Source organism: Thamnophis sirtalis, unplaced genomic scaffold (genome assembly GCF_051295495.1).
Source record: "Thamnophis sirtalis isolate CommonGarterSnake01/CBP01778 unplaced genomic scaffold, rThaSir2_p1.2 scaffold_3, whole genome shotgun sequence".
Classification (NCBI taxonomy): Eukaryota; Metazoa; Chordata; class Lepidosauria; order Squamata; family Natricidae; genus Thamnophis; species Thamnophis sirtalis.
In genome coordinates this window covers 23,372,282-23,384,284 of record NW_028261383.1, presented here as the reverse complement: position 1 = coordinate 23,384,284, position 12,003 = coordinate 23,372,282, and the positions used below count along the sequence as shown (strand labels likewise).

Here is a 12,003-nt window from a genome sequence, read left to right as displayed (position 1 = left end):
GCTTGGAGGCCTCGTGCAGGGCCAGGGCTGCCTGCCGTAGGCATCTCTAGGCCTCCCACACCCTCCAAGACATTTTGCTTAACCCTTGCATCCCACTGGCCCTTCACTTCCCCCCCCTCCCAGGGTTCCCTTACACCTGGCTCCAACCCCACCCGACCTCACACCCTCCTCCTTTTTACCTTTTGAAGCTCTCTGAACCTCATGTTGGGGAGGGAGGGAAGGACATCTATCATTGGGCCTCATGACTTTGTCCTGGAAGCAGCCACCATTTTCAGTGGGCCCTGGATTGATCCCTGGTGTGAACTGTGGTAACCGCGCAACATGCCACATGGCGTCCTAGCGCAAGCGTCAACATAACAGACACATGCTTGACTCGCATTCTTCTCTGCTTTCTCAGAAGGGAACCGAGTGAAAGAAAATGCAGTCAAGTGGAAATGGCTGGAGTGCACTTAGAGGAGTTTAGCCAAAAGGAAAGGGGGAGCCAATGGGAGCTTTTTAAAATATTAGTTCCTCAAAGGAATAATAATCCTCCAGAAATTAAAAGTGTTTTAATCAGCTGAGAAACAGTTTGGACACAGCTTGCATGGGCTACGTGATACGTTATGCGCTGTCTGGCTGCTAGTGGCTGCAGAAGTCAGACAGGGATGCAAAAGGTGGCAGGGCATGGGGTGCCTACGGGCGATGGTCCTAAGCCCATGATGGCGAACTCTCCACTTGAGTGGAAAGTTGGACTAGATGACCTACAAGGTCCCTTCCAACTCTGTTAATCTGTTGATTCATATCTGCCCAAACGCCAGGCAGCTGATTTTCGGCCTCCCAGAGGTTTGGGGAAGGCCATTTTCGCCCTTCCCAGACTTCAGGAAAGCCTCTGGAGCCTGGGGAGGGCTAGCTCATTGGGCCCATATTTCGCCCTCCCCAATCTCCGGAGGCATTCCTGGAGCCTGGGGAAGGTGAAAATGGCCTCTCCCGCCCCCCTGGAGAAAATTCCAACCTCAGCTTGGAGGTGAGCAGTGTGGCGTGTGGGTGTGTGTTGTGCGCGCATGCAGGAGGGCGCTTTACATTATGGGTGCCAGTATGTGCCTATGCCATTGCACATGCTCGCTTGCATTTTTGGCCACTAACAACAAAAAGTTCAGCCATCCCTGTCCTAAGGGAAGCAGGTAGGACATACCCCGAAACTCAGACCTGGTGCTTATTTTGGGGCCCAAAAGAAAATAAAAGTGGGTCTTATTTTGGGGAAAACATGGGTATATATATATATATGAACTCAATGACCCAAGTCAAATATATATATATATATATATATATATATATATATATATATATATATATATATATATATATATATATATATATATATATATATATATATATATGTTTTTATTTGTGCTGATAAATAAATAAAGGAAGACTAGTATAGATCTATTTCAAGCTATTTAGCTCTCATCAGCTAGCCATATCCTTACTGGGATGGCTAGCTGATGAGAGCTAAATAGCTTGAAATAGATCTATACTAGTCTTCCTTTATTTATTTATCAGCACAAATAAAAACACAAATATAACAAAGGCAACAGTAAAAATATTGGGTTTCTGTCTGGATGGACTCTTGTGACGAGCCTAATGACAGAGAGTGGAAGTGTGACCTTCCTCCCACACTTGGGCATACCAGGGGTTGTGACTTTAAGTGTATATATATATATATATATATATATATATATATATATATATATATATATATATATATATATATATATATATATATATATATATATATATATATATATATATATATATATATATATATATATATATATATATATATATATATATATATATATATATATATATATATTTGACTTGGGTCATTCATGAGTTCATATATATATATATACCCATGTTTTCCCCAAAATAAGACCCACTTTTATTTTTATATTTTATAAAATAAGACCCACTTTTATATATATATATATATATTTGACTTGGGTCATTCATGAGTTCATAGAATTCCAAAGAGTTATCATCAAATATACCTGGAAGTTCTGAGATATATATATATATATATCTCAGAACTTCCAGGTATATTTGATGATAAACTCTTTGGAATTCTATGAACTCATGAATGACCCAAGTCAACAAATAAATTTCATAACTGAATGTATATTTGACATGCATTTGACATGCATTTTGAAAATGTAAATAATGAATGTAAGAGGTTAAGTTAGCATTTTGGCATCCTGCCTTTTATTGTAATTGATGTCTTTGGATCTGGTTTTTTTTTTAGATATTGTGCAGTCATTTTATAAACCATTATTAAACTAACCGTTTTATGTGAATCTTACAGGCAAAAGAATGCCAAAGAGAGCACGATGGAGAACTGAATCACAAGCAGCATTAAAATGCAAAGGAAACCAAGGCAGCAATCAAAATCTTCTTAGTTCTTCGGGAATATCCAAAACTTTTCTTCCCTGGCAGCTTACAGATAAGAAAGACAAAACTAGGAAAAGAGTTTTGAGCTGGACAAAAAACAGAGTATCTGGAAGAAACATATGAAAATATCAAGGGGAATAATTTCCTACTTCAGAAAAAGAGGGAAATATCTGGAAGTCAGTGGAAACGATAAAGGTCACTTGGACAGCCAGATAAGGCAGATCGTAATGCAGGCCTCACCCTGGGAGGAAGGAAACAGTTACTTGAATCAATGCTCCATCCAACAACGGATTGAGAGTATTTTTGATGTCCTTGAGAATCCAAGAATGTCAGTGGTGGAAAAGATCCACAGATCTGCCTATTATGGCAAAAGCCAAGATTATCGATCACAGGCGATCGTGCCCGAGAGGATCCACACTGGAGAAAAGCCATATCAATGTTCTCAATGCAGCAGAAGCTTGAGGCAGAACAGCTTCCCTGTTGTTCATGGAAAGACTCACACCAGAGAAAAGCCCCACCAGTTCTCCCAATGTGACAAAAGGTAAAGCAAGGGGGGCAAGCGGATAGTACACCAGAGGACACTCACAAGAGAGAACCCATATGAATGTCCAGATTGTAAGAAAAAAATCAGTCGAACTTCCAGTTAGGCAATACACCTGAGGGTTAACACAGGATAAAGACCCTTTGGATGTCCTGACTGTCGTAATTTTCAATTGGTGATATTATCTCTTGATTCTATCTTTCTGTTAATGCAGCCTAGTATTGTATTGGCTTTTCTTTTGCCACTGCAGTACATTCTGGCTCATATCTAAATGATTGTCCACTAGAGCTTCAAGGGTTCTCTCGTAGCTACTGCTTGAGCCAGGTTCTATCTATTCTGTACCAGTCCATTTGGATTTTCTTGCATAAGTGTAAAATGTTATTTTTCCTCCAACAAATTTAATTTTGTTAAGTAGGGCCCAGTGTTCAAATCTATTGAGATTCTATTCTCTTGAGCCTATTTTCTGAGGTGTTGGCTATTCCTGCCAACTTGGTGCCATTTGCAAATTTCATGCATTCCTGTTCGATTCCTTCATGGATTATATTCTACTGCTTCTTTTTATATTTTATTGAATTCCAGTAAGTCGTGGTCACTTGCCCAAGGTGCCGACAACTTCTATTTCTTCTGTCGCTTCTCTATTAGTAAGAATTAGGTCGAGTATAGTTTTTCCTCTAATTCCCTCCTCTACCTTTTGGATGACAAAGTTGTCAGCTAAGTTGGTTAGGAGTCTGTTCAATCTCCTACTTGCTGTATAGTTTGTCTCCCAGTTGAAATCAGGGCAATTAAAATCTCCCATTAAAACTTGTTGTTGCCCTCTTGATATCGTTCGTAATCCACACGGGTACTGAAAATTACAAATGAATAAAATTTACAAGTTTTTTTACTTCTTGCCAATAAGTGTGGTATTTCTTTCCCCATCCATGTATTAACCGGGTTCAATTGTGCTTAATCCATCTTTGATTGCACAGGGAGTCCTCACTTACCACTTATTCCCCGAGCCTTCAAAGTTACTATGGCACAGTAGAAGCAGTCCTGCACCTGGCCCACAACATTTGTGTTAATCCCAGCATTTGTTCCGTGACCGCATGTCAGCAGTTTTGAAGGTGCAGAAAAAGAAGTTGCACCAATTCGGGTTCTGCCAAAAGGTGCACATTTATGATGGCGGCAGCATCCCACACTCATGATCCCCATTTGTGACCTTCCAAGATAGCTTCTGACAAGCAAGATCAGTGGGTATACTGGCAGGAAATTGAAAGTTCCATGAGCAAAAGGGGTGGTTCAAAGCAAGCGGAGGCTTTTGGCATCATTTCATCAGTTAAAGCCCCCGCATCTCTAAATTTAGGGCAGAAGGTTTGACTGTAACCATTTTGGGACATATTGTCAGGCATGAGAGACAGAGATTTTCTCCATATATACACGTGTAGGTGGGTGTATCTGTATTTCTCTCTATGCATATATCTGCAGCTACCTAACCTATCCCTAGCACTTCCATATATATTGGATAATAACACTTTGCATTGCTAAGAATTTGTGATTGACCCAACGAAATAACTGAATTTGATTGAATGGATATTTGAACATGGATTTGTCATATGAATCATCAATCATCAATAATGTAAGTGATTATTGTAGTGTTGGGGAATGTTTGTTTTTTCATTGTAATATATACTGGTTTTTTTCAGAGTACATGATGCACCAGAGTATAAGATGGACCAAGTTTTTGAAGAGGCAAATTTTTAAAAGGTTTTTGCACTCTGCAGACATCCCCAAAACGGCCCGTTTTTCATCAAAATGGGCCCTTTTTTTTTTTTGAAAAAGGGTACGCATAGCCTTTAGGAGGCTTGTAGAGTGCTTCTGGGGGCCCAAAAACGAGAAAAAAATGGTCCGTTTTTTACAAAAACAGGCCCGTTTCTTGTCGAAAGGCATGCCTAGCCTTTAGGAGGCTTATTGAGTGCTCCTGGGGGTGGGGTGGGGGGAACTGGCTGTTTTTTGTTCATTTTTGCTCCCCAAGACCACTCTGGAAGCCTTCTAAAGGCTGTGCACGGCAATTTTTGCAAAGGGGGCGGGGTTTCAGGAGGCCAAAAATGTTGTATTCAATGTATAAAACACACCCAGATTTTCATCCTCTTTTTTGAGGGAAAAAAGGGCATCTTATACTCCAAAAAATACGGCACATTTTTCCTTTTTTTACATCATCTCTATAAACAACTAGGTCATAACCTGGCGTAACCCAGGTATGTATTTATCCCAATCCTGTAATAGAGAGAGCCCCCTTGTGGAGTATGGCAACTCCACCGTGCTGTACAGTAGAAGCCATTTTAAGGCATAACAGGCTCTATCTTAACAGAACTTGAATCCAAAATCACTATCATCAAAATTTCTGTGACTTGACATAATTCAGTCCTTTTAATTTAAGCATCCCAGGCGTTCTTGGATTATGCTGAAACACAAACGCAGATTGACACACACACAGAGACACAAACACACTGAGAGGTGTCATGCGTGCCTCCATCAATAAGCAAGAAAGAAGACTCCCAACTCCATTATTCGTGGAATTAAAATACTTTTACTGGTTATGAAACGATAGCAGTGAAAGTAAACAAAATCTGGGCCAGAAAGGCGCGAACAAGTACATATCAAATGACCCCACCCCAATGTCCCATCTGCAACTCCCTAAGGTGTCAAGTGGGTTGCATCTCCAAAAGGCATCATCATGTTGGTATGCAAGACGGTTCACCTTCACCAGGTCCAAAGACCGGCCACCGGCATGCCCAGAAGATGGTGCAAAGAAAACTCCCTTTTCCATATCACCCCCTGTACCATTTATTCCCATCCCAAATACCATGCCCCCACCCTCTCCATTTTTATGGCAGCTGATAGCAAGTAAGTGAAGCAGAGGCTGACAGGTGTTAGGGATGTCTTACCCACACAGTATTTGTTTCCAGACAGTAAGTAAGCTGTGTACCAGGTTTGGCTGAAATTGCTCGAGGTGTTCCAGAGTTATGCTGGAATACACACACACAGCCATACATACTGTATATATAAAAGCTACACTTTGAATCTTACAGGCAAACAGGATGGCAATAAGAGCACTTGGGGCAACTGTAAATAAGAAGCAACATTGAAAAGGGAAGAAATCAAAATATTTCCATTTCCTTCAGAAAACCATACAAGGGATGGTTTTCTGAAGGAAAGGGTGGGAGAAAACATATGACTGTGCAGATTGTGGGAAAGTTTCATCAGAAATTACCAGGTCTTGAGACACTGAAGGACGCAAACAAAGGAATAAAACCATTTGAACATCCTTCTGTGGGAAAAGTTTCAGTGAGAATTCCATCTTGATGAAGCACCTGAGGACTCCCACAAAAGCGAAACCATGTGAATGTCCTGATTGTGGATAAACCTTTAGTCACAATTTCAGAATGGTGATTCATCAATAGTTTGACTCCAAGGAGAAACTGTATGAGTGTCAATTCTAGCCTGGTGACACACCAGAGGATTCACCCAGGAGAAAGGCCCTTTGAATGCCATATCTGTGGGAGCTTTCAGTCAGAATATCAATTTGGTGACTCATCAGAGGACTCACACAGGAGAGAAACCCTTTGAATGTCCTGATTGTGGAAAAGGTTTCAGTTATATTTCCAGCTTGGTTAGACACCAGAGGACTCGTGCAAGGGAGAAACCCTTTGAATGTCCTGATTGTGGGAAAGGTTTCAGTCAGAATTCCAGGTTGGTTAGACACCAAAGATTCACACAGAGGAGAGAAACCCTTTGAAGGTCCTCTCTGTGGGAAAAGCTTTAATCATAATTACAACCTGGTGAAACACCAGAGGACTCACACAAGAAAAAAACCCTTTGAATGTCGAATCTGTAGGAAAAGTTTCAGTCAGAATTGCCACCTAGTGATACACCAGAGGACTCACACGGTAGATAAATCTTTGAAATGTCCAGTTTGTGGACATTACTTCTAGCATAAACCATCCCTTATTACACACAAGGTAATCTACATTAGGAAAAGTAGCTGAGTAGAGAGAATGCTAGAATTTCATTTGTGATCTATTGAAAGTATAGGTGAATAAACTCCCTTTGCGGTTATTTTATTCTAGGCTCCTCCATACAACAGATCCCAGAACCAAAATCCACTATCCTCACCATCCATGCCTTATTAAATCTGCATTAAAAATGGCATTGCAGGGTGTCTTATTAAAAAGATTAGCCTGGTGATCAGTTAGCCATGTGGTTTGATGGACTATTCTATTTTTGCCACTTTTTAACATTTTTTTTGCGGCGGGGGGGGGGAGATATTTCTTCTACCATGCGTAGGCAGTAAAACCGTCCTTTTTAGGCTGCATTTTCTATGTCCTGCTGTATATGTTTCTCTGTGTGATCTAATGGGAGTCTTCAGTGCAAGTAAATTTGCAGAATGTAGACATGGCATTTAGCAGATATAAAATTTCCTCCTCCAAGAATGAAACTTGATGGTTGATGCTCTTGGATGCAGCCCTGGCCAGCAGGAGTGAAGCTCGTTCCCCTGGAGTGTGTGGCCTGATGCTGCTGCCATGCCCTAAAATCCTGGGGGCCACAGAGTCATAAAGTTTTGGCATGTAGAGAGGTTTTGATCTCCACTGAGTCACCCCTAAGAAACCTGATTGTGTAATTCTGTAAAAGCTTCATGAACTTTTAGGGCTCGGCACATAGCTAATCTTCACAAGGTTAAGTGACATCACATTTCACTATTTCACTAGGCTCAGCTGCAAAGTCCGTTGCTAGAAGTCAAAAACGACTTGATAGCATTTAATCAGTGGAAACATTTTGCAAACGCCTCAGGTAGAAACTGGAGAAGGATTTTTTTTTTCTGCCTCCAATCTGGAGATGGTGCTCAAATAGGCAACACTTGTGCCTAGACAGAGGATAATACTTGGGGTTGAGCTTAAAGGAGTTAAAACCATCGAGTACCGAATTGCTAGAAGGGTTGGAAAGCGACGGGAAAAGTAGAAGAAAGTCAGTTGCCTTTTGAAAAAAGCACCTTTGGGAATAGCTGAACTTCCTGTTCCGGATCACTCATGGGAGGAGAGTGGTGTGCAGAGCGGCTTTTCTGCTCTTCCCAGGGTCGAAGCAGCAGCTGGAAGGTGAGTTGAGGGCGGGTGGGAGGAGAGTCCTGGAAGCAGAGAAGCAACTGGGCTGAAACATCTCAGCTGCTGCTGCTGCAGGTTCCTTCCCTCCCCGAATTTAAGCCCACTGGTTCTGCACGCTGTGAAACTGGTCGCTGCCGTTTTCCTTCTGGTGGGAAGATTGGAAAAGTCTCTTCCAAGTGAAGGTGGATTCTTTGGGAATGGCTTCCCTCCAGAGGTTGTGGGGGCTCCCATCACTGGAGGGTTTGTGACAGAGCTGGGAGGGACCTTGCAGGTCTTCTATTCCGACGCTCTGGTCATTTGCAGTTTTGGGGGCTTTACGCTTCTGGAGATTTTGTGATGATGCATGAGTGGCATTTCGTTTTTATATATATAGATTTTCCAGTATTTCCCACACTCCTTGCATTGTTTTCTCCTTTAGGGTTTTTATCCATGAAATTTTGCTTAGGCTCTGAACTTCTTAAAATCAGCTCTTCTAAAGTTTAAGACACCGGTTGGATTATATTCTATTGCTTGTGGTTTGCATTTTATTGAATTCCAGTAAGACGTGGTCACTCTCCCAAGGTTCCAGCAACTTCAACTCCTTCTATCGTTTCTTTATTAGTAAGAATTAGGTTGATATAGTTTTTCCTCTAGTTCCCTCCTCTTCTTTTTGGATGACAAAGTTGTCAGCTAAGTTGGTTAGGAATCTATTCAATCTCCTATTTGCTGTATACTTTGTCTCTGTTGATATCAGGGTAGTTAAAGTCTCCCATTATATCTTGAAGTTGCCCTCTTGATATAGCTTGTAATCCACACGTGTATTGAACATGACAGATGAATAAAAGTTTTTTTTTATTTCCGTGTCCTGCCAATAAGTATGGTATTTCCTGTCCCATGCAGGTATTAACCAGGTTCAATTGTGCTTAATCCAGCACTTCTTAAGAAATAGCTATTGGCATCTTTGGTTGCACAGGGAGTCTTCATTTACCACTTCTTCCCTGAGCCTTCGAAGTTACTATGGCACAGTAGAAGCAGACGTGCACCTGGTTCACAAAATTTATGTTAATCCCAGCATTTGTTCCGTGACCGCATGTCAGCAGTGTGTGGTTTTGAAGGTGATGTAAAAGGAGTTGCAACAATTTGGGTTCTGCCAATAGTTGCACATTTATGATGCCGGCGGCATCCCACACTCATGATCCCCATTTGTGACCTTCCCAGCTAGCTTCTGACAAGCAAAATCAGTGGGTATACTGGCAGGAAATTGCAAGTCACAGTCATATGAAATTACCTTGAACAACCCACCGTAATTTGCTTAACAACTGCAGAGGAACAGATCTAAATTAGCACTTTCATGTGATATGATGCTTAATGATTGAGCTGCTTAGTGACAGAAATATGAGTTCCAATTGCAGTAGTTTAAATAAGGACTACTTGAGTTGGGTTTCACCAGAGGGCTTGTAGATAGTATTTTCTTCTCTTATTTGCAGCTGAGGACTTCTATAAGCAAAATGGTCTATACTATTTTTCTTTTTTCACATCATCTCTAACAATTTTATAAACAATTAAAGTTACATTTTTATTTGAATCTTACAGACAAAAAGGATGGCGATGAACGCTCTGGACAACTGAAAATAACAAGCAACCTTGACAAGGGAAGAAAATCAAGCCAGAAATAAGAATATTTTCCATTCCGTCAGAAAACCATACAATTCTGATCCTCCTCCAGCAGCTGATAGTCAAAAGAAGGAATAAGCAGATTATGCAGAACTCAGGGATACAGTGCATGAAAAAGTGAAGGGAGAAACCTTATGAATATTCAGATTGTGGGAAAGGTTTCATTAAAAATTCCCATCTCCTGAGACACAAGACCATGCACAGAGGAGAGAAAAACTTGGAATGTCCTGATTGTGGGAAAAGTTTTAGTCAGAGTTCCAGCCTGGTGAAACACCAGAGGACTCACACAGGAGAGAAACCTTTTGAATGTCCTATCTGTGGGAAATGTTTCAGTGATAATTCCAATCTGGTGATACACCAGAGAATACACACAGGAGAAAGGCCCTTTGAATGCCGTATTTGTGGGAAAAGTTTTAGTCAGAGTTCCAGCCTGGTGAAACACCAGAGGACTCACACAGGAGAGAAACCATTTGAATGTTCTGACTGTGGGAAACGTTACAGTCAGAATTCCCACCTGGTGATACACCTGAGGACTCACACAGGAGAGAAACCCTTTGAATGTTCTGACTGTGGGAAATGTTACAGTCAGAATTCCCACCTGGTGATACACCAGAGGACTCACACAGGAGAGAAACCCTTTGAATGTCCTATCTGTGGGAAATGTTTCAGTGATAATTCCAATCTGGTGATACACCAGAGAATACACACAGGAGAAAGGCCCTTTGAATGCCGTATTTGTGGGAAAGGTTTCAGTCGGAATATCAATCTGGTGACTCATCAGAGGACTCACACAGGAGAGAAACCCTTTGAATGTCCTGATTGTGGGAAAAGTTTTAGTCAGAATTCCATGTTGCTTATACACCAGAGGTTTCACACAGGAGAAAGGCCCTTTGAATGTCCTATCTGTGGGAAAAGCTATATCAATAATTCCAGCCTTGTGATACACCAGAGGATTCACACAGGAGAAAGGCCCTTTGTATGCTGTATCTGTGAGAAAGGTTTCAGTCAAAATTCCCATCTGGTGATTTATCAAAGGACTCACACAGGAGAAAAACCTTTTGAATGTCCTGATTGTAGGAAATGTTTCAGTGATAATTCCAACTTAGTTAGACACCAGAGGACTCACGTAAGAGAGAAACCATTTGAATGTCTCTATTGTGGGAAAAGTTTCAGTAAAAATTCCTACCTAGTGATACACCAGAGGACTCACACCGGAGAGAAACCCTTTGAATGTCCTGATTGTGGGAAATGTTTCAGTGATAATTCCAACTTAGTTAGACACCAGAGGACTCACGTAAGAGAGAAACCATTTGAATGTCTCTATTGTGGGAAAAGTTTCAGTAAAAATTCCTACCTAGTGATACACCAGAGGACTCACACCGGAGAGAAACCCTTTGAATGTCCTGATTGTGGGAAAGGTTTCAGTCAGAATTCCAAGTTGATTAGACACCAAAGGATTCACACAGGAGAAATGCCCTTTGAATGTCCTGATTGTGGGAAAAGCTTTAACGATAATTCCAATCTGGTGAAACACCAGAGGACTCACACGAGAGAAACCCTTTAAATGTCCTAAATGTGGGAAACGTTTTAGTGATAATTCCAGCCTGGTGAGACACCAGAGGATTCACACAGGAGAAAGGCCCTTTGTATGCTGTATCTGTGGGAAAGGTTTCAGTCAAAATTCCCATCTGGTGATTCATCAAAGGACTCACACAGGAGAAAAACCTTTTGAATGTCCTGATTGTGGGAAATGTTTCAGTGATAATTCCAACTTAGTTAGACTATAGGAGAGAAACATTTTGAATGTCTTATCTGTAGAAAAAGTGTCAAGTCAGAATTTCCACCTAGTGATACACGAGAAGACTCACACCGTGGAGAAATCTTTTAAATATCTGGTCTGTGGACATTGCTTCAAACATAAATCATCCCTTATTGCACACAAGGTAATCCATATGAAGAAAACTAGATGTTAAAGTAGATGAAATTAGAGAATACTTGAATTTCATTTGTGATCTCCCATTGAAAGTGTTGGTGAGAAATTGATTGTTTGAATTTTGGCCTGATTCATTTTGCTCAAACATTTGTCAGGATTAAATTTGTAGGTGGAAAGAAAAGGAAAATGGAAAATGGCTAACTACTAATTTCTACTTATCTGGATATATCCTTTTGCAGAAGTAGGAAAAATTCCTCAAAACGGAATTTTGGATGGAGCTTTTGTATGTTGATTATGGAATTTCCACATGTGGA

The 12,003-nt window shown here is 40.9% G+C and overlaps 1 protein-coding gene across 1 annotated transcript in view; it reads left to right on the top strand.

The window, feature by feature from the left end:
• The window catches only part of LOC106544773 (uncharacterized), a 53,726-nt gene that overhangs the window by 26,198 nt on the left and 15,525 nt on the right, over positions 1 to 12,003 (top strand). The window contains 3 exon segments of the mRNA XM_087708087.1: positions 2,342 to 2,968; positions 9,676 to 11,304; positions 11,306 to 11,531. Coding sequence (XP_087564213.1) covers positions 9,953 to 11,304; positions 11,306 to 11,531 — 1,578 coding nt within the window. The 5' untranslated portion in view covers positions 2,342 to 2,968; positions 9,676 to 9,952.